Source organism: Fonsecaea monophora (assembly GCF_001642475.1).
Source record: "Fonsecaea monophora strain CBS 269.37 chromosome Unknown Scaff92, whole genome shotgun sequence".
Classification (NCBI taxonomy): domain Eukaryota; kingdom Fungi; phylum Ascomycota; class Eurotiomycetes; order Chaetothyriales; family Herpotrichiellaceae; genus Fonsecaea; species Fonsecaea monophora.
This window is the reverse complement of record NW_019174023.1, coordinates 1,067-20,136: the sequence shown is the minus strand read 5'-3', so window position 1 is coordinate 20,136 and position 19,070 is coordinate 1,067. Positions and strand designations below refer to the sequence as shown.

Here is a 19,070-nt window from a genome sequence, read left to right as displayed (position 1 = left end):
TTTGGGTCCGATCGACCGGCGCTTGACGATATCCTAGAGCACGCCGAACTGGTCTTCATCAATCCATTCTTTCACCAGTTCGCTAGCCTTCACAATTTGCTCCACTGGGTTGGATGTGGTCTGTTCAAGGTCTGCTTCAAACCGCACCAAGAGTTTGATGGCTTCAAACTTTGTTTGGGGTATCCAAATGGCCGAAGAGCCGTAAGTCTGTCAATAGACGGCTCCAATCCGACTCATCCTCGAAACTATGGTTTGGGTCCAGGCCATGAAACGAGGAGGAGCTCAAGCGTAGCCATAGCCGGCTCTGCCTGCTCAGCAGTACCCGCGAGGCCTCAATCTCGGATCCTGATACTCCTATGATAAACACGAGCTGAATGATTGTCGCAATATGGTCTATCACTCGCGCCAAGATTAACAATCTCATTCGCACGTACTGACTACTCTACTTCAAACACGCAAACCAAAAAAAAAAAACAGCAACCAAAGAAAAACACACCGAAAACTTCTCCGGAGCAAAAACTCTCATCGAGAGAAACCTTGGTAGTTCCTGTTCGAACCCCAGGTTTTTTTTTTCGTTTTCGTGACTGGTTGTTCAAGTTGAAGAATGGCTGCCTTTTCTCACCCTACCCTCTCTCTCTCCCTTTGTCACCTCCACAAGGGGAGGGGATGAGTGGGCAGAGACTCTGGGAAGTTGTAAGTGGTACCGAGACAGACTGCATTCAGGTCACTGGCAATCTTGGACATCAGTTAGTCAGACGAACTGCTCCCTAACTGTGGGACCCGGATGGGTTGTCCTTGGATTGTTGGGAGAGAATTCGTGAGTGTAATTGATATGAGATCTTTTTTTGGGGTGGGTACAGGACTTTCTTCACTGCTCGCTGCTGACTCGTCTGTGGTAGGGAAAAGGTCCGGCAGGAAAGAGGACGAGATGTCAAGGGTGGGCGCTCACATGGTGGATGAAGCTAGGCTCGCTGCTACACCACACACGCAACGCTCAGAAGAATCTAAGATGCAACCAGCTGGTCTTCAAGTTATCCTAGGTTTGGCTACAAGCGACCTCGTTCAAACAGAGACTGACTTTTATATTCCTACTCGAGAGCAGATTTGCTTCACAAGAAGTGCTACCACGCAGATTGCACGTCATCCACCCCTCTAGTTTCCTGCTCCATTACGTCGCTGGACGTCAAATCCCTAGGAAATCTTGGGCGCAGGAAGACAAGATGAGTGGACAACTTTTCCGGATACCCAAGATGAACACTGTCCGTCAGAACCTCCATATCCAGCTTTAGCCACGGCCTCATTCCAGTCTGGAGCCTTGTTGTTGAGACTGAAATGTAGAGTTCGTGATTAGCGAGGCCATCTAGCAACAAGCATTGAATGGCAAAGCGGCAAAAGGGGAAAGTATTATGACATACCAAGGTGAATTTGTTCCCTGAGGGCATTGCCTGCATTTGATCGACGCTGGCTTGCCATAGTTGTTGTACAAAGCACCCAGGTTCGCTGTGCCGGGGTACGTGAGTTTCCCATCCGTCATGCCGTTGGTCGCTGCGCAGCCTTTGGCATAGTAGATCTTGCACTGCCAACCATTGGGTGGCTGGGAGACATAAGAGCATAGGTCAGCCAATACTTCACAGATCATCATCATTTGGGAAAGAAAAAAAATGTTCCACCTACCCCGACAGAAGAACCAGCATCCGAAGGGTAGTCCAAGCATTTCGAGTCGGTGAGCTTGTTCCAGTTGCACGGTGCCAACCAATTCTTGTTGTTGCAGATGTACACTCCCGCAGGTGGAGTCCTCTTGGCCAGCCTTGCTCCCTCTGACTCATCGACAAAGTACTCGTCCTCCGGCGTCAGTTCAGGAGTGAAGGTCCCGACCTCGTCATCAATGGATGGCAGCACAGCGGGCTCGGTTATTTCAGGCCCTTCTTGAGCTGCGACAACGCTTGAGAAGGCCACAAGAGCGGCGGCGGTCGATAAAACCAAGGCTAATGCGCGCATGGCGGGAAATCTGGAGGCAGGGTAAGAATAGAACTATGGTGGAATAGGGTGGGATTCCGGTCGAGAGCAAGGCGATTGACAGAAAGGGTTTCGACTTCTGCCTTTTCATGTTGTGGACACGATATAAAAGAAGACAACAACCACGGGTGATCCGTTTGCGGGTTGCATCGGCCTGTGGCTGCGACTATTGTCTCGCTTTGTCCTCGTGGTTACAAAGAGGTTTCTCCCGTTGGTGGAACCCAAGATCCAAGGAGATGTTCCATTTCTTCAAGGAACTGATTGTTCCAGCTGCCAGAACACAGAGGAACAAGTTAGAGTTGGAGCAAATTCGGACCAACATTTCAAGAAGACGGAGCGGTAATGGGAAATAGATAGCTGGAGCCTTGAGGTTGTTCCATCTGGTATCAGCTTCGTGCGGAGGCGAGCACCACCGAGCCATTGTGCTTGGATGGAATTGTCCGTGCACAAGCACAGCCTCCATGAAAAGAATGCAGCATGTTTGCATCGAGGAGCTTTGTCCACCCCGTAGACAGGTAAAACTGGGCCTTTTCTTCAAATTTGCCATGACCGAAGAACGCTGGGAGCTGACATCTAATAGAGAGCCAATGGCGAATATTGATCAGAGCCAGATGGATTTCGACGTCGGGTTTCATGGCCGTGGCAACCCTTTGTGTCATTTCTTGTACCTGTCTCGCATGTGCAGTCTGTCAGCCGGTATTTAGTGAATGTGAACCACCTTCTCTGTGTCAATGATTGGACCAAGGGTCCATGGCCTGACGTTCTCGCGGGGAGACGGGAATCGCGAGTGGTAAGCACGTTATCTTGGATCGTGATAGATCAGGCGCACCACTGCTGGTCGGCTATCTTAGTCCCACAGTATCGATAGCCCACTTTGATATATGGGTAGGGAGATACTCCGCTGATGCCGCTATCAGTTCACCAGCAGCCCGGTCAAGTGGGAACATGCCAAGGTAAGGCTGATGCCCCTGTTTCGGCCGCGATGTCCGCGTCCTCCCATTCCCACGCAGTATCTCTCTCTTGATAGTTCGTGTTTCACTGAGTGTTTGTCGCCGATCCTGAATAAGGAGAGAGGTGCAACACTGTCCAACTACATCAGGTCGACCTTCATCATACTGCAGATGGAGCCAGCAAATGTAGGCCTTAGCTGAAGTCCAACTAGTCGCAAATAGAGGAAGTGAGTCGGGTGGACGGAATGAGACTGCGCCGCGGCCTACCTGAGTCCTCTCTGAAAGCCTTGGGGTAGGCTGAATACGATTGACGACCTAGACGTTGCGCATTGGAAGTTGCTGCAAGTAAGTATATGTAACGCACAATAAGTGAGGATGGCAGATGATTGAATCGCATGGGATGCGGGGATTCGTTCAGGGGTTGCCAAGCCACTTCGGAAAAACGAGATGCCGCGATTCCCTCGACAGCCCCAGCACGCCAGACACGACCAGGATTCGTGATCTTCATCTTATAAGACGCCCACTTATCTCAGTCTGTGGATGGAACCACCTGCCACCGACCTGGAGATATCCTCACCATGGCCGGGAAGACTGCAGAGCCGGCAACGGACACGCGGCCCAATTTCTTGATCATCGTGGCTGATGACTTGGGCTTCTCAGACGTGGGCGCATTCGGAGGGGAGATCAAGACGCCCAATATCGACAGTCTGGCCCGCGATGGGATCAGGTTCACAGATTTCCATGCCGCCGCGGCTTGCTCGCCGACGCGGTCAATGTTGTTGAGCGGCACAGACAATCGCAAGTATTGCCCCGGAGACACCTAGCTCGTTGGCATCGGGACATATGGTGTGGTTGGTAACATCATTCTGACATGTATGTGTACACAGACATTGCCGGGCTAGGCACCATGATTGAGGTCATCAAGGAGTTCCAGGTCGGCCAGCCTGGTTACGAGGGATACCTGAATGATCGAGTCGCGGCCTTGCCCGAGCTTCTTCGAGATGCCGGCTACTTCACCCTGATGTCGGGAAAATGGCATCTCGGCATGACACCGGACCGCTATCCATCCAAGAGAGGATTCGACCGGTCTTTCAGCCTTCTTCCCGTACGAGGCATGTCACTGGCCAACCCGTCCAATTGCTGGCTAACATTTTCTTGGGATCTAACAGGGTGGTGCGAATCACTACGGGTGGGAACCCCAGGTTGACGAGAAAGTGCCCGATTTACTCAAGCGCAATGGCCCCTTTTACGCTGAAGACGACAAGCCAATCCCAGTGGATGAGTTGGGGGATGACTTCTACTCGTCCGAGTCCTTCACGTCGAAACTGTTGGAGTACTTTGACACCAGAGACGAGGGTCAAAAGGAGCAGCCGTTCTTCGCCTACCTCCCCTTCTCGGCGCCTCACTGGCCCCTACAAGCACCAGAGGAAGACCGTCGAGACTACAGAGGAGCATACGACGAAGGGCCCGACGTGCTCAGACAGAGACGGCTGCGACGCCTGGAGGAACTCGGCATCATCTCGCCCGAGACCCAGGCTCACGAGGTCTTTGCGCTTCCGCTCGATAAACCCCTGAGCAAAGAGTGGCGCAGCTTGACCGAGGACGAGAAGAAGTTCTCCTCTCGGACCATGGAGGTCTTTGCGGCCATGGTGCAGAACATGGACCGAAATATTGGACGCGTCATTTCCTACCTCAAATCGACCGGCGAGTACGACAACACTTTGGTCATCTTCATGTCCGACAACGGCGCCGAGGGTCTGCTGCTGGAGGCGTATCCCGTGGTCAAGGAGAATATTTTCGACCACATCGATCGATATTACGACAATAGTTATGAGAATATGGGGCGACACAACAGCTACATCTGGTACGGACCACGCTGGGCATCTGCAGCCATGGCCCCGCTGAGACTCTACAAGTCCTTTTCGTCCGAGGGCGGGATCCGCGTGCCGTTTATCCTCAGGTATCCGCCATTAACGTCCGCCCGGGCTGGGGAGCTGGATCGATCTTTTGCGACCGTGATGGACATCGCCCCAACACTCCTACAGTTGGCAGGCACCCAGCATCCTGGAACCACCTACAGAGGCCGGGCTGTTGTTCCCATGCGGGGCACATCCTGGGTTCCGTATCTATCAGACCCTGTGGTGCAACAATATATCCACGGTGACGACTCGGTCATGGGCTGGGAACTGTTCGACCGCCAGGCCCTCCGGAAGGGCAAGTGGAAAGCCGTCATGATCCCCAAGCCCTTTGGCCCTGGGACGTGGCAGCTGTACAACCTGGAGAGAGATCCCGGCGAGACGGACGACCTGGGCACAAGACACCCCGACAAGCTGCAAGAGCTACTCAAACATTGGGACGAGTATTGCAAGGAGGTCGGCGTCGCTGGTGCAGCGCCGCAGTATGGAGTGCTGAAGGTTGATGAGGGCAAGGATGCTCCCTGAGCGCTAGCCGCGGTGAGGGAGGGTCCCAGATGTTTCGTGATAGATTTACCACTTCCCGCCTAGATGGGTGTCACGCCGGATTTGTTTAGGTGTTTTGAGACGGGGACAGCTTTGGAGCGGACGGTGAGCTCGACGCCGCAGGATCCCCAAGCTAGAAAGGGAGCAGTCTCACCTGTTGAATAACCAAGACTTTGTGCATGGGATAGATTGAGGGCCAACCAAACATAGATTGGCTCACAGGTCCCTCTCAGATCGTGAGTGATAGATCGTGCTGTTCGCTGCACAGGATTCGATTCCAGAGTCGCCATCGTCCCCCCGAACTCCAACGAGTGACTGTTGGCTGAATACCTACCGGAGACAGTCCGGGAGTGAGCTACTGTAGAGCCACCGCAGGAACCCCAAGGTCCGCAGCCCCACGATTCTCGGAAATCTCCTCGTCCACAGGCACTGTTCGGCAGTCAGCTTCACACGTGTTACTGTAAAACCAAACATGGGTGACCATATAATGTCCCGCATGTCCAATATTGTCCCCCAGAAATGCGACAGCTTCGATAGATTGGCATTTATTGTACTCTGCTGTATCTCTCACCGTCTTGTCTGTAACTGTGAACACCGAGAGGAGAGTCTCGACATCAATCAAAAGCCATGACCGAGCCAGCGAGCAAAGTCGAGGGACTGCCCAAGTTCTCCCGCCACATCACCACGCACGATGCAAACGGAGTAGCACGATTCGTAACGGCCGACCCAGCGGACCCGGGCTCTTCTGCTGCCGGAACATTATCCCCCAACCCTACGTGGTCGAATTTTCCAACGTCTGGGTTCGGACTCGCGTATGCAACAGACACGATTCCGGCCAACTTCAACGGCAACGCTGATTTGGACGCCTACAACGGGTACCTGCAGAAACACCCAGGCATCACCATCAAGGGCGGATCAGTGTGTCGGGTGGTGGACATGGCTCCTGGCGCCAAGTCGCCCATGCATCGCACCATTTCGATCGACTATGGCGTGGTGCTGGAGGGCGAGGTGGAATTGGAACTGGATTCTGGCGAGAAAAGGCTTGTTAGGCGGGGAGACATCTTTGTCCAGCGAGGGACAATGCACATGTGGAGGAACCCCAGCGATTCGCAACCCGTAAGGCTGCTCGCAATCCAGCTGGATAGCAAGGAAGTTGAGATAGACGGCAAGGGGCCTCTGCCTGAATTGTTCCTCTCGTAATATGGAATGGCACTGTCCTCACGGACTGTTCTCCTTCTCTTAGAGCCTGGCACGAAGAGCGACCAGGGATCTGAAGCTCCACCCAATCCTTAAGACCTAACTCCTGACTTGATGCTTGTGTTGACATCTTGCCAAATGGTCTTTTCACCGGTAAAATAGACCGTCGGGGGCCGTTGTGCCGTGTGTCGCACTCCGGCTTCGCTCGCTCTGGGCAATACCGCGATCTCGAGCACGACAATTCTAAAGCGAGCGCAGACTCAGGGCCCAGCCAATTAGTGATCATTCGGTACGGGATTGGCTCCGGCAAATGCGCGATCTGGTGTTGCGACTTACCAGTTTCAGGAAATGCACTCCATCTGGCAGCAGGGCCCGCCTCGCCCTAACTGAAAACTCCACCATGGAGTGTAGATAGCTAATGTCCGCGCAAGTCGACGTGGATCGAGGGGTAGATTGGTAAACAGCCAGAATGTGCAAAAGGAGCCAATCTGAAAACGTCATGATAACGTAGTGTGAAGCCCCTCCACCTGCGGACAACTTTTTTTCCTCTCTCTCCCTTTTCCATTCTCCAAATTTGAATTTCCCAAAAACTTTCCTTGCTCTTCGGTTTATGCAATTGTCGCGGCGACCGAGCTCACCAAGATTCATCAACAGCTTAGCTAGAAGCATCTTCAACCCGCAGTCGCAGTTTCGCTCCAGAACTCTCGCAAACATGGCTGTCCGATCCGCTTTCGACCCCAAAGACATGGTACGTGTTCCTCTGTTGGTCGCGTCGAGTTGCGCAGGTTAATTGACTTCCACTGTGCAATTAGGTCTTCCGTCACCTCGGCCCTACTGGGTTGAAGGTCTCGGTTCTCTCACTGGGTAGGCAAATCAACGGCCATAGGACACCGCGGTTTTCAGCGGGCTAACAGTGTGAACAGGTGGCTGGCTTACATATGGTGGCACGCAGAAGGGTAACATTGTGAAAGAGTAGGTCGTGTGCAAGAGGTCGTCAAGTCCATGCTAACAAGCCGGAACAGATGCCTGCAAGCTGCTTGGGACCATGGCATCAACTTCTTTGACACTGCAGAGGTGAGCACTTATCGCCAGTCGCGGACGTACCACTTACATCAAACGTAGACATATGCCAACGGCCAATCTGAGATTGAGATGGGCAATGCCCTCAAGGAACTGAACTGGCCCCGAGACGAGTATGTCTTGTCCACCAAGATCTTCTTTGGCACCGGTCGAAAAGAACCCAATACTCGTGGCCTTTCGCGGAAACATGTGGTCGAAGGTCTCAAGAGCTCCCTGGAGCGTCTCCAACAGCCATATGTAGACATCGTTCTGGCGCATCGACCTGACTATGCTACCCCGATGAAGGAAATCGTCGAAGGCTTCACTCAGGTGATCCGTAATCTCAACCTTGCGTACTATTGGGGGACGTCGGAATGGTCAGCTACCCAGATTACGGAAGCCACTTTGATTGCTGAAAAGTACAACTTGATCGCGCCCATCGCCGAGCAACCCCAGTACAACGCCTTCCACCGTCAGCGATTCGAGGTTGAGTATGCGCCACTGTACAAGGAGTACAAGTACGGCACGACCATTTGGTCGCCGCTCGCATCCGGTCTCCTAACGGGCAAGTACAACGACGGCATTCCCGAGGGCTCACGGTTTGCAAACCACAAAGACTTCTTTGGTAGCACCATCGAATCGCTCCAGAAGCCCGAAGGTAAGGCCAAGATCGAAAAGGTCAAGAAATTGACTGCCATCGCCGAACGACTAGGCGGCAACATGTCACAACTGGCTCTGGCGTGGTGTGCTAAGAACCCAAACGTGAGCACTGTCATCCTCGGCGCCACCAAGGTCGAGCAAATTGTGGACAACTGCAAGGCCCTCAAGCTGTTGGAGAAGTTGGACGACAAGACCATGCAAGAGATCGAGGAGATCCTGGACAACAAGCCCGCTGAGCCGGCAAGTTTCGGGAGATCGAGGTAGGCGGGTCCTTTGTTCGACATCCCTTGCAGAAGGGCCTCTGTCAGTCATTGCCCCTGCCACTGAGCAAGTTCTCGTCCGTACCATGCATCCAACCATGGGTTAGGGTTTGGGTCCACGGGCTGATTCAGGACGTTCCTAGACGCGAATGGCGCCAGAGATCGGCCAAGCTATAGGGGGCACTTTGGAGGAGCAGGACAAAGACTGCGTTCAGCATAGACGGTCATTTGGCGATGCAATCGAAAAGTTTTGTCGAGAGACAACCCACCGTCCAACACCTACCACTTACCGCCTACTGACTTTCCTTCAGCTGTGTTGAAGACACCCATCGTCTCTTCCAACTGCCACCCAGGAGATGGCTAGACCAGCCCTGTTCAATGTTGTCGATCCCCAGGCCTCGATACCTCGCCCCTCTGACTCACCCTCAAATCCCCCTTGCAGCTCTCTACCTCCCTCTCCCACCGCTTTTTCTCTTGATCGGCGATCCGCGTGGTCCGATCGTTTTCGTTGAGCTGGTCATCCAGCTGTCACCCGCCTGCCATGGTTTCAACTGGCCCGTGCGCACATGAATTGATTGGTGACCCAAGTTTTGCAGCGCGCTCTGGGCTTTATCGAACCCAATAGCGCATTTTGACTACCTGGCTGTCATTGGCAGGATATACTCCACATACTCCAGAGCGTTCCCCCCCCACTCGACTCTGCGATACGTTACACTATCTTGAATGGCCCTGATGTGACCTTGTCGGCTATCTGTGTGACGTGTTGACTCTGGGGAATGCGAGGCTTTCTATCTCTCCCCACCTTGGCATGGAATGCGAGCAGGTGAGCTGAGGAGGACTAAGTTTGTTGGTCCTGGGGAGGGTCAAGGTATATGTGCAGGACATTCCCCCCCTGGCTTGGTCTTCCCTCTTTCATCTTCCCTCTCACCGTGTCTCTCTGATCGCCTCGTCTCTCCCTGTCTTCTCCAAGTATCTCTCACCTTGCCTACTTCCATTTGGTCTCCCCCATCCAGCAGACAGTCCTTGGAGGAAGAAAACAAACGCCATGGACCAGCTCGACGTCTTCATTGACACGTACAGCCAAGCAGGCAATTTAGAGGGCAAAGAAACTCGACGGCAACTCACCCTCGACTGCCAGCGATTCGTGGTCAACCACCCCGGCGTGCCCGGGTGTCTCCGCAGGCTGGATCAACTAGCCTGGAAGTTCATGGTCCGCGGCGGTGGCGCGGCTCACTTCGCCAGACCGGCCTGCCAGTGGGACAATTACGACCACCAGTACAAGATCCTGCAGTGTGTCCAGGCCATCATGGCGCTGTACGACAACGGCGGGGTCTTATCCCAAAACCCTCCCACGGACGTGGCAGAGGACGTGTGCGTCGCCGCTACCAGGATCGCCACCCAGCTGCAGGTGGATCCTCTCCAGCAGTCTGGAAGGGAGCTCCCAACTGGTTTTTGCGCAAACCCCCAGCTCTTTCTGCGGGAAATGGCTCTCGCCAGGACAGGTACAGTCCCGACAATCCCCCGCTGCGGCAGTTCTGTTTTCCCGCCCTGCCCACACAAGACACTCATCTCTTTCACATATATACCACATGTCGTCCCCGTCCCTGCCCACATCTCGCACTGCTATATGACACCCCCCCCCCCCCCCCTTTTTTCTTAATGTATCTTTACTAACCCTCTGCGACAACGGCATTTGAAGACTTCGAGCAATGCAGCACCAACACGTTGAAGAAGAAAGTGGACCTCCCATCCCTGCCGAGTGGGGACAAATCCCCCAACACAGTCTCCCCGGCGGCGCCATCTCCACGTACGCAGACACTGCCACTCCGATTCTCTTCCTGCCGTCCTGCAGAGACAGCCCCCAGAGTGGCCTGCTGCGTGGGAGACTGGGGATCAGCCCTAGAAAACGCTGACGCCGAGCTACGAGCGCTTCGGGCAGAGCTTGCTACACTGGAACCGACCAAAGGAAAGGCGGCCAGAGAAGAGGCCAAGCAGGGAACGACCAAGAAATTGGCCAAAACGCCAGACGTCCAGGTTAAGATTGAACCGGGAACTAGCGGAGACAACGGCGGAAGCAGAAGAAGCAACGACAGAAACATCACCTGGGACACCTGGGACAACTGCTCGGTCGATTCTCCCGATTCCACAGAATGAGTCTGTGGCCACGTTGACGTCGACCGTGGGTTAAAGTACCATCTGTGTGTCTGTCTGTATATGTGGATGCATGCACGTATGTACCAGCCCGCTATGTTGTGGGGTGTCTTGACGGAATACCTATCGTCTCTGTGGGCAAGCTGATGGGAGATAGGAGGAGGGGAAGGATGGATGGATGGATGATTGTGAATGTCACAAATCACAATTGTCTTCAGGGCTGGATGGGATGGGATGGGGATGGGACAGCGCTGCTCGCGATCGATGGATGGATTGGCGGGTGGAAACCACTCTTTTTTTGTTTTTGTTTTTTTGTTGTTGTTTTTTTACTCGCAGTACAGATAGGAAGGCCATCTGACACCACACTCGCTTGGAACGGAAGGAAAGGAAAGGCAAGGAAATGCAAAATGGAGGGTGGATTTTCTGATATAGTCATCTATAATGAAACGATACTGCCCGTCCGCGTTGAAGTTGTTGTTCCCTTTGCGCATGTGCATGTGTGATCTCGCTGACGAGAGGCGGAATGGTCTCCTAGTCACTCATACTCATACTCATGACGGAGGGGGCGAGGGTCGCATCATGCGTACAGTCCTAAGGCGGAGGAGAAAAGCGAGCGAGAGGTGGTGTGTGTTGTACGAACCAAAGAGACCGGATCATACATAGCCTAGGTGACCAGCTTAGATAGAGCAAGACGCTTGTTATGGGACCTGAACACTTAAAGCCAACCAGTCATATACAAATTTCTTCAGGCATCGAGACCTGTCTTCACACACTGGTGCGTCTGTCTGTACATCTTACCTAGCTAAAGCGCAGTGTTGATCAAAGACCACGGGCGTTGGTGGGCTACACTATCCTCGGGGCCCCCTTCCTCTTCGCCTTCATACCGCTCCGCGAGAGGGGCCGCAAATTCGAGCATGAACTTGAGCATCCACTGGTCCATCTGGAAGTGCGAGTCGTCCTGGCACCGCAGGCAGGCTCTGTGAAAGGCCTCGAACCGGGCAAATGATATGTCGATGCAGGGCCAGAACGTCTTCAAGCGGGTGAGGAGCTCGAAGTTGCGTTCCAGCAGCCGCCGCGCGCGCTGGATGTCCGCGGCGTCGTCGCTGAAGAGCAGAATGTGCAGTTGGACGGTCGAGGCGATGGCCAGGACGTGGCCGACGATCGAGTTGAGGAGTTCGGCGCCTGCGGTCTCGCTCGCCAGGTGGATGAGGTTGCACACGTCCGTCGAGTATTTTCTGCATTTTTGCGCGTACTGGCTCCTCCTCGGTTGATGGTGCTCCTGACCCTGCTGCTGATACGCGTGGTTCGTGCTGCCGTGGAGGAACTGGTAAAAGAGGAGCTGGCATAGGTGGCAATAGTCCATGTGGAGGACGACGAATATGTTGCCGAAACCCTGCCTTGTCCAGTACAACAGGTTCTCGGACGTGTTGACCATCCTCTCGGGCAGGCTACAGGCCCAGGAGTCCAGCTCCGCTGACACGCGTTCGACAGCCTGTGTTAGTTCAGCACCTTGCAGCTCGCCGGAGACGGCTTGTGAGTTAACCGCATCGATCTGAGAGAAAATTTGGTTGACCGCTACTGAATGCGCTATCAGCGAGTCCTGTGGCACGGGTGATTTCGCCGTCGGGGATCCTCGGCTAGCAATATAGGTCCGATTCGGTGGTGCTGTAGACGAAAGCTCGAGAAATCTCTTCTCGGCCATAGGCAACGGCACATTGCGCAGCGGCATCATCTTCGGTAGTCGCACTCCCGTCGACGACCATGTGTCCGTTTCGTACAGCGCCCACCACACTATAGCTTGGTCAGTTGTAGCCAACCTAAAAGGTATGCCATTGGTTCCCGAACCTCTAAAATTGAGCTCCTGCTGGATCCGTGTTGTGACCGGCGCGTTAGGCAGGTCTAGAAGCATCCCCATGCGGCAAGCAATACTGAAGAAAACAGATTCTGTCGCACCTTCGCCCTCGACCACGGCGGACGCTCCCAGCAAAAGGCATGCTTGGATAGTGGTGAGGGAAATGTCGTGTAGATTCAACAGTCGCTCTGCTTCCTTGGTGAAGGGTCTACCTCGCTCTCGCGGTGGCTTCTTGATCAGACTCTCGTGCTGTGAAAAGCGTGCCGACATGCCGATGACTGCGAGCAGGAGAATTCTCGGCAGGGAGCCATTCTTGAAGGCGGCCAAGAAGGACGGCTTGTGGAACAAGACGTGGAATGAAACATGGACGTAGCGGAAGTAGAGATTGATCAGCTCTTCGCACAGGTCTGGAGGTGGAAGGAGCTTAGACTTGTGTGTGAGAGCATGTATCCGTCGAGGAACGATGGGCTCGTAGCCGTCTTCGTGGAAATCGGTCTCTTGACTCAAAACGCACTGCAAGTTCCTCTCGGCGCAAAAATCGCACGTCGTTCCCTGGTAAGAGCGTATACATTTCCTCCGGCGTCTCCTACGAACCGGGATGAGCGATTTGACGTCCTTGGTCAAAGGACATCGGTGACTTACCGACAGAGGACACAGGCTGATTTGGGCCGCATGTGGAGCGCGGGACGAGGCCCAAACCCTGCGGTGACTTGGGGTCCCGATAGTTCCCACTCTAACAGATTGTTTTTATCATTGGTGTTATCGGCCTTAGGAGCATGTGTTTCAGAGAGCGTGCGGTGACAAGTTGCCGAAAACGATCTGGTTACGCCGATGCTGTTGGGGCAGCAAGATGGTACTAGCAGAAAACAGTTGCTGATCTGGCTGCTATAGTAATTTGCGGGGTTGGAAACTAACTTGATCGAGGGCGGAAATTCTGGCGGAGAAAAATCTGCTCCGGTTGGTCACTCAGTGTTACCGCAGGTCGGCTTTTGATGCGGACTACCAGCGATTTTCATTTGTTCACACCAACATGCAACCACCCCCTGTTGGGGCACTCACACCGTCCCTCAATGCTTCCCCAGCAGTATGCCCCTCCCTCTCCGTTTCCCTCTGACCTCGTCCATTCCGGTCACAACGGACGGGTTCTCTGACATCCTACGGTATGATCTGCCTCGCACCTGGCCAGTGGCCAGTGGCCAGCGGCGCGTGCGAAAATCATTTCACCCTCGCTGTCTCCCCTAAACAAAACTCCTTGCCTCTGCTGGCGAAGACATTCTTCTTGCGTCTGCGTCCAGACAGATTCTTTGTGACACAGACATGCTTGAATCAATCGACGGTCTAGGGCTCGGAGGGCCATCGATCCCGCAGCAGACAGAACAATGCAGGCCAGACTATGCCAACGAGGCGGTCTTCCGCCGAAATACTTTGCCGCCGCGGTCCTACTGGATCCCAAAGTCCTCCCTGTCACTCAATGGTGTCTGGGACTTTTGTTACGCCAGCAGTCCCCTTGAAGCCAATGATTTCAGTCAACAAGAAAACTCGTGGACTACCATACAGGTGCCAGGTCATTGGCAGCTTCAAGGCCACGGTCAACCTCAGTACACCAACATCGTCTACCCGTTCCCAGCTTGCCCGCCATATCTCCCGGACGAGAACCCCACAGGCACGTATCGACGGACTTTTTCAGTGCCACCTGAATGGGACTATAGTGCTCAGTTGCGACTACGCTTTGATGGCGTCGATAGTGCCTATCACGTCTGGCTTAATGACAACCTCATCGGATACTCCCAAGGCAGTCGGAACCCGGCCGAATTTGACATCACGACCGCTGTGAAACGCGACAAACCCAACAAGCTGTTGATCCGCGTTTATCAGTGGTCAGACGGCTCCTACATCGAAGATCAGGATCAGTGGTGGCTCTCCGGTATGAACAATGTCCTGAGTGGACAAAAGGGGAAAGCTAGATTAACGAAATGCAGGCATTTTCCGGGACGTCCACCTCATGGCATTTCCGACGACATGCCGAATTGACGACTTTTTCATCCGTGGCGACCTCGATTCTGCCTATGAGCATGGCATTCTCCGCGTCACGACCGACGTCCACTGTCCCAAAGGCGGGCATGTGGTAGTGGTCCTGCGCGAAAGGCCTGATCGTGGAGGCAAGGCCATAGCCAATGCAGAAACTGAATTTGGGGCAAATACTCCGAAAGTCGACCTTGAGATACCGGTGGATAGTCCAAATAAGTGGACCGCAGAGACTCCGTATTTGTACGACGTCGAGATTACACTGACGGATGGCAGAAATTCCGACAGTGTACAACATACGACCGGCTTTCGAAAGGTCGAGCTCAAGAACGGCTTGCTCATGGTCAACGGAAAGTCCCTTCGATTCCGTGGCGTGAACCGGCATGACCACCATCCTCGGCTTGGTCGTGCCGTACCGCTGGAATTCGTCCGTCACGACCTAGAGCTGATGAAGAAGCACAACATCAACGCCGTGCGTTGCTCGCACTATCCATCCCACCCTGGCCTCTATGCCCTCGCGGACGAGATAGGGCTGTGGGTCATGGACGAGGCGGATCTCGAATGTCACGGGTTCTCCGAGGTCGTGGCGACCAACACGGCGGACTGGGACGGCGGAGAAGCTTCTTACGAGCGATGGATAGGTACAGTATCCCAGCAGGCGAGAAAGTACTTGTCGGACAATCCGAAGTGGAAAGCCGCCTATGTCGATCGAGCCGTGCAGATGGTGCAGCGGGACAAGAACCACGCCAGCGTCATCGTCTGGTCGCTCGGCAACGAGGCCTTCTGCGGGCAGAACCACGTCGCAATGTACGAGGCTTGCAAACGCCTTGACCCGAGCCGCTTGGTCCACTACGAGGGCGACACCGGCATGGGCACCACGGACATCTACTCATTCATGTACGCGGAAGTGGATGCCCTTGTAGAGAGGGCCTCGACCCGGGATGTCGCCGCGGACGGCACCTTCGCAAAGCCGGTAATCATGTGCGAGTACGCACACGCCATGGGAAACGGCCCCGGTCTGCTTGAGGACTATGAAGACGTCTTTCGCTCGCACCCGCGCATCCAGGGCGGCTTCGTCTGGGAGTGGGCGAACCACGGCCTCTCTCAGGTCCGTCCGGACGGCAAATCGTTCCATGCCCATGGCGGAGACTTTGGGCAAAAGGTCAATGACGGGACATTTGTCATGGACGGGCTCTGCAACAGCGAACATGAGCCTACGCCTGGACTCATAGAACTGAAGAAAGTTTTTCAGCCAGTCTCTGTTCGTCTGGAGGGTCGAAACTTGGTCATTGAGAATAACTACGACTTTATCGACCTTGGGCATTTGGAGGCGACATTCAAAATCGAGCAATTCAGTCAAAGGTGAGTCATCGCCCCTTTGTCCAAGGCTCCTCATAGGTCCAGCATTGCTGACAATGACTCTCAGTGCCGAGATAATCCTGGCTGGAAAACTGGGGCTTCCCCCCATTACGCCCGGTGCAAAAGGGGCTGTTAGCCTTCCTGATGCCGTGTTTGAGCAAAAGGCTGAGTTCGAGGTGATACTCACCGTGAGCTTTCGACTGGGGGATAATGCGACCTGGGCGCAGAAGGGGTATGAAGTTGCGTGGTTCCAGCACCAACTCTGTCCCGGATGCCGTCTCCCAATCTCTTTACGCTCAGGGCCGTCCATCCCGACAATCCACTCTACCAATTCTTCCCTGACCATCTCCACAGCAAAGTCCACATTCACTTTCAGTCGAGTCCGTGGTCTGCTTAAATCATGGACCACTCCTTCTGGAGCAGTAATACCAGAGTCCTCACACCACAAGGACGCTCTAATCCCGGGTTTCTGGCGACCTCCGACGGACAACGACAGGCCTAGAGCACTTCCCCACTGGCGCTCTTTTGGTGTTGACAAGATCAACTCCCAACTTCGCTCCATGGTTCTCGACCAGAAGACCGGAGCCCACGGCCTGACCTTGACGACGGAGACATACATTGCTCCCCCTTCCTTGGGTTGGGGCTGGCACGCAGTCACCACATACCAGATTCAGCCGGACGGCTCCGCAGTGTCAGTCTTTGTGCACTTGGAGAAGCCGGTAGGTAATGCTCCTCAACATTGCCCTCGAATGGGGGTGGATGTTGCGATGACAAAAGCCATCACCCACGTAAAGTGGTTTGGTCGTGGTCCGGGCGAGTCATATCCAGACAAGAAAAGCAGCCAGCGCCTCGGCATTTGGGATGTCGATGACATTTCTCAACTACAGACTCGATACGATGTCCCCCAGGAGAATGGAAATCGCATGGACACTCGCTGGCTAGAGTTGACCGTCTCGGGAACAGGTCCGGTAGTGAGGGTGTGCGGGAATGACGAGCCACACCCCTTTGAAACCGTCGACACCGCACAGAACCCCAGAAACCAAGTCCCGTTGGCACCCCAGCCAGCATTCAACTTTACAGCGACGCGGCACTCTGCCGACATGCTCGAGAAAGCCGCCCATCCTTGTGACCTCGTTGAGGAAGATGTGACTTTGCTCCGTTTAGACGCGGCAGTCAGCGGTGTAGGAACGGGTGCCTGTGGCCCGGCAACGCGGGAGGAGCACATGGTCAAACCTGCTGCAACCAGTTTTGGGTTCATTCTGGCGTTGAAATGATGGGAGCGACCCTCTTGTCAAGGAATCAATATGCTTGTGGGACAGACCCGATTCTCTGGCATGAATCTCCTGGAGAGGTGGGCAAAGTAGCGGGAACGAAAAACTAGACTAGCCAACCGTACTCATACAGAAGCGATTGCATGATAAATGTGTCGCTCGTGGCGCCATCCAGTCGTCCCACCTTAATGTCGAAGTAGACTGACTCTCTTCAGATGGTAGTGGACCGCCATCAAAGGACGGACAGTCAAAGGTCGCGTGCTGAAGTCGGTTCATTCGTCATGATTGAACAGAAAACCACCATTATGGAGACCCGACCACGTTTGCCACACCCAGATGAAAGTGCGCCATCAGCACCACAGGAGGATTCAGGGCCGTTGAAAGAAAGCATCGAAATGATATGGTTAAAATGGCATGATTAGAGCTAACCAAGTTGGAGTTTAGCCGGGGCCGCTTTATCGTGCTCCGAAGCAGACTAGTGTATCTTGGCAACTCTCCGCCACCATAAGCTTGAATTGAGCATCCACTGCATCCCCAAAAAGCGCAACGAACCTCTTACTACCATGCTACCGTAACCCGTCCAAGCACGGAGACAACCCTTCGCCACAAGTGCCGCTGCAGGAACCATTCGTCGGACCGTCTTACGGTGGGGCAATACAACCAAGGAGAAAGTCTTCTGATCTCCTGTCGGCTTTCTCGTCGGGGAATTTCTAGCGGCGGTTTACCATGCGGCTTTGGCGGTTTTCGGGCGGCTTTGCCCTGATTGGAGGGTCTCCCACGAAAGCAAACTGGCGAGCGCCCTAAGAGAAACGTCGGCAAAAAAGAACAGCGAATTGTTCTCGAGCTGCGACCTCGATTTCCCAGAAACGATGCAAGGCTACATACGGACGGGGTTTCCCCACATGGGAGAATCTGGATCTGGAGAGAAGCTGGAGAATGCATCATGCATATAGTCTGGAACGTCGTCGCAGGAACAAGTACAAAAGAGAGCGACTTCACCCCTCGATCTTCACTCTCAATTGCCTTACGGGGTTCTGGCACTGACAAAACCCATACTGTCCCCATTCAAGCACTCAGTCCAAAGTCCCTCTTGGTTTCGATATGTCGTCGACAAAGATGGGCGCTCCTGAGGAGCACATGGTGGAAGTCGTCAAAGGCGACTCGGATATCATACACAAGCACGACGTCCTCGACCTTGCCAACGACATTCAGGATGTCAAGCCCAGTGCAACCACCCCTGCCATGTTCAAGCTGTACCTGATACTATCCATCGGCTACTTCTGCATCATCCTACAGGGCTATGATGGTTCGTTGATGGGTGCCATCAATGCGATGCCCCAGTATCTCGATTATTACGGATTGTGAGTATTCAGGCAATTTTTCCATGTGGATGTCCGTTTTGTTGCGCCTTCCGCTAAAGGCTCTTGGATGTGCCCCATGGAGACCTTGAACTGATGTATCCCTCTTCAGAAAATCTGCAAGCTCTTCTACGGGCCTGGTCTTTGCGATCTACAACATCGGGGCCATTGCAGCCCTGCCAATCAGCGGTCCGCTCAATGATACCTTCGGTCGACGATGGGGGATGTTTGCCGGCGCCGCCTTGGTCATCTTCAGCACTTGTATCCAGGCTCCCGCAACCTCCAAGGCCATGTTTTTGGCCGGCCGATTCTTTGTTGGGTTTGGCCAGGGGTTCTTGAACGTGGCGGGCATCACCTATGTTAGCGAGATGGCTCACCCTCACTGGCGGGGTCCTCTTTCGGCCTTCCTCGAGACAAACTACTTTGTCGGCAGTATCCTTGCCTCCTGGGTGA

At 54.1% G+C, this 19,070-nt stretch overlaps 7 protein-coding genes across 7 annotated transcripts; 5 read left to right on the top strand and 2 right to left on the bottom strand.

The window, feature by feature from the left end:
- Positions 1-33: 33 nt before the first annotated feature.
- AYO21_09374 (hypothetical protein) lies at positions 34-1,998 on the bottom strand (the record flags this gene model as incomplete). Its single annotated transcript, XM_022659309.1, has 4 exons — positions 34-168; positions 1,246-1,327; positions 1,416-1,594; positions 1,675-1,998. The coding sequence occupies 4 exons, from the start codon at positions 1,996-1,998 to the stop codon at positions 34-36; spliced, it is 720 nt and encodes a 239-aa protein (XP_022508341.1).
- Positions 1,999-3,544: 1,546 nt separating this feature from the next.
- On the top strand, positions 3,545-5,407 carry AYO21_09373 (hypothetical protein; the record flags this gene model as incomplete). Its single annotated transcript, XM_022659308.1, has 3 exons — positions 3,545-3,671; positions 3,854-4,071; positions 4,136-5,407. The coding sequence occupies 3 exons, from the start codon at positions 3,545-3,547 to the stop codon at positions 5,405-5,407; spliced, it is 1,617 nt and encodes a 538-aa protein (XP_022508340.1).
- Positions 5,408-6,052: 645 nt separating this feature from the next.
- On the top strand, positions 6,053-6,625 carry AYO21_09372 (hypothetical protein; the record flags this gene model as incomplete). Its single annotated transcript, XM_022659307.1, has 1 exon — positions 6,053-6,625. The coding sequence occupies one exon, from the start codon at positions 6,053-6,055 to the stop codon at positions 6,623-6,625; it is 573 nt and encodes a 190-aa protein (XP_022508339.1).
- Positions 6,626-7,334: 709 nt separating this feature from the next.
- AYO21_09371 (hypothetical protein) lies at positions 7,335-8,605 on the top strand (the record flags this gene model as incomplete). Its single annotated transcript, XM_022659306.1, has 5 exons — positions 7,335-7,370; positions 7,435-7,486; positions 7,546-7,594; positions 7,645-7,696; positions 7,745-8,605. 5 exons carry the CDS (start codon positions 7,335-7,337, stop codon positions 8,603-8,605), a joined length of 1,050 nt encoding a protein of 349 aa, XP_022508338.1.
- Positions 8,606-9,646: 1,041 nt separating this feature from the next.
- AYO21_09370 (hypothetical protein) lies at positions 9,647-10,755 on the top strand (the record flags this gene model as incomplete). Its single annotated transcript, XM_022659305.1, has 2 exons — positions 9,647-10,103; positions 10,301-10,755. The coding sequence occupies 2 exons, from the start codon at positions 9,647-9,649 to the stop codon at positions 10,753-10,755; spliced, it is 912 nt and encodes a 303-aa protein (XP_022508337.1).
- A 799-nt stretch (positions 10,756-11,554) lies between these two features.
- Positions 11,555-13,278, bottom strand: AYO21_09369 (hypothetical protein; the record flags this gene model as incomplete). Its single annotated transcript, XM_022659304.1, has 3 exons — positions 11,555-12,543; positions 12,598-13,190; positions 13,247-13,278. 3 exons carry the CDS (start codon positions 13,276-13,278, stop codon positions 11,555-11,557), a joined length of 1,614 nt encoding a protein of 537 aa, XP_022508336.1.
- A 643-nt stretch (positions 13,279-13,921) lies between these two features.
- Positions 13,922-17,262, top strand: AYO21_09368 (hypothetical protein; the record flags this gene model as incomplete). Its single annotated transcript, XM_022659303.1, has 3 exons — positions 13,922-14,528; positions 14,584-15,991; positions 16,056-17,262. The coding sequence occupies 3 exons, from the start codon at positions 13,922-13,924 to the stop codon at positions 17,260-17,262; spliced, it is 3,222 nt and encodes a 1,073-aa protein (XP_022508335.1).
- Positions 17,263-19,070: the final 1,808 nt, after the last annotated feature.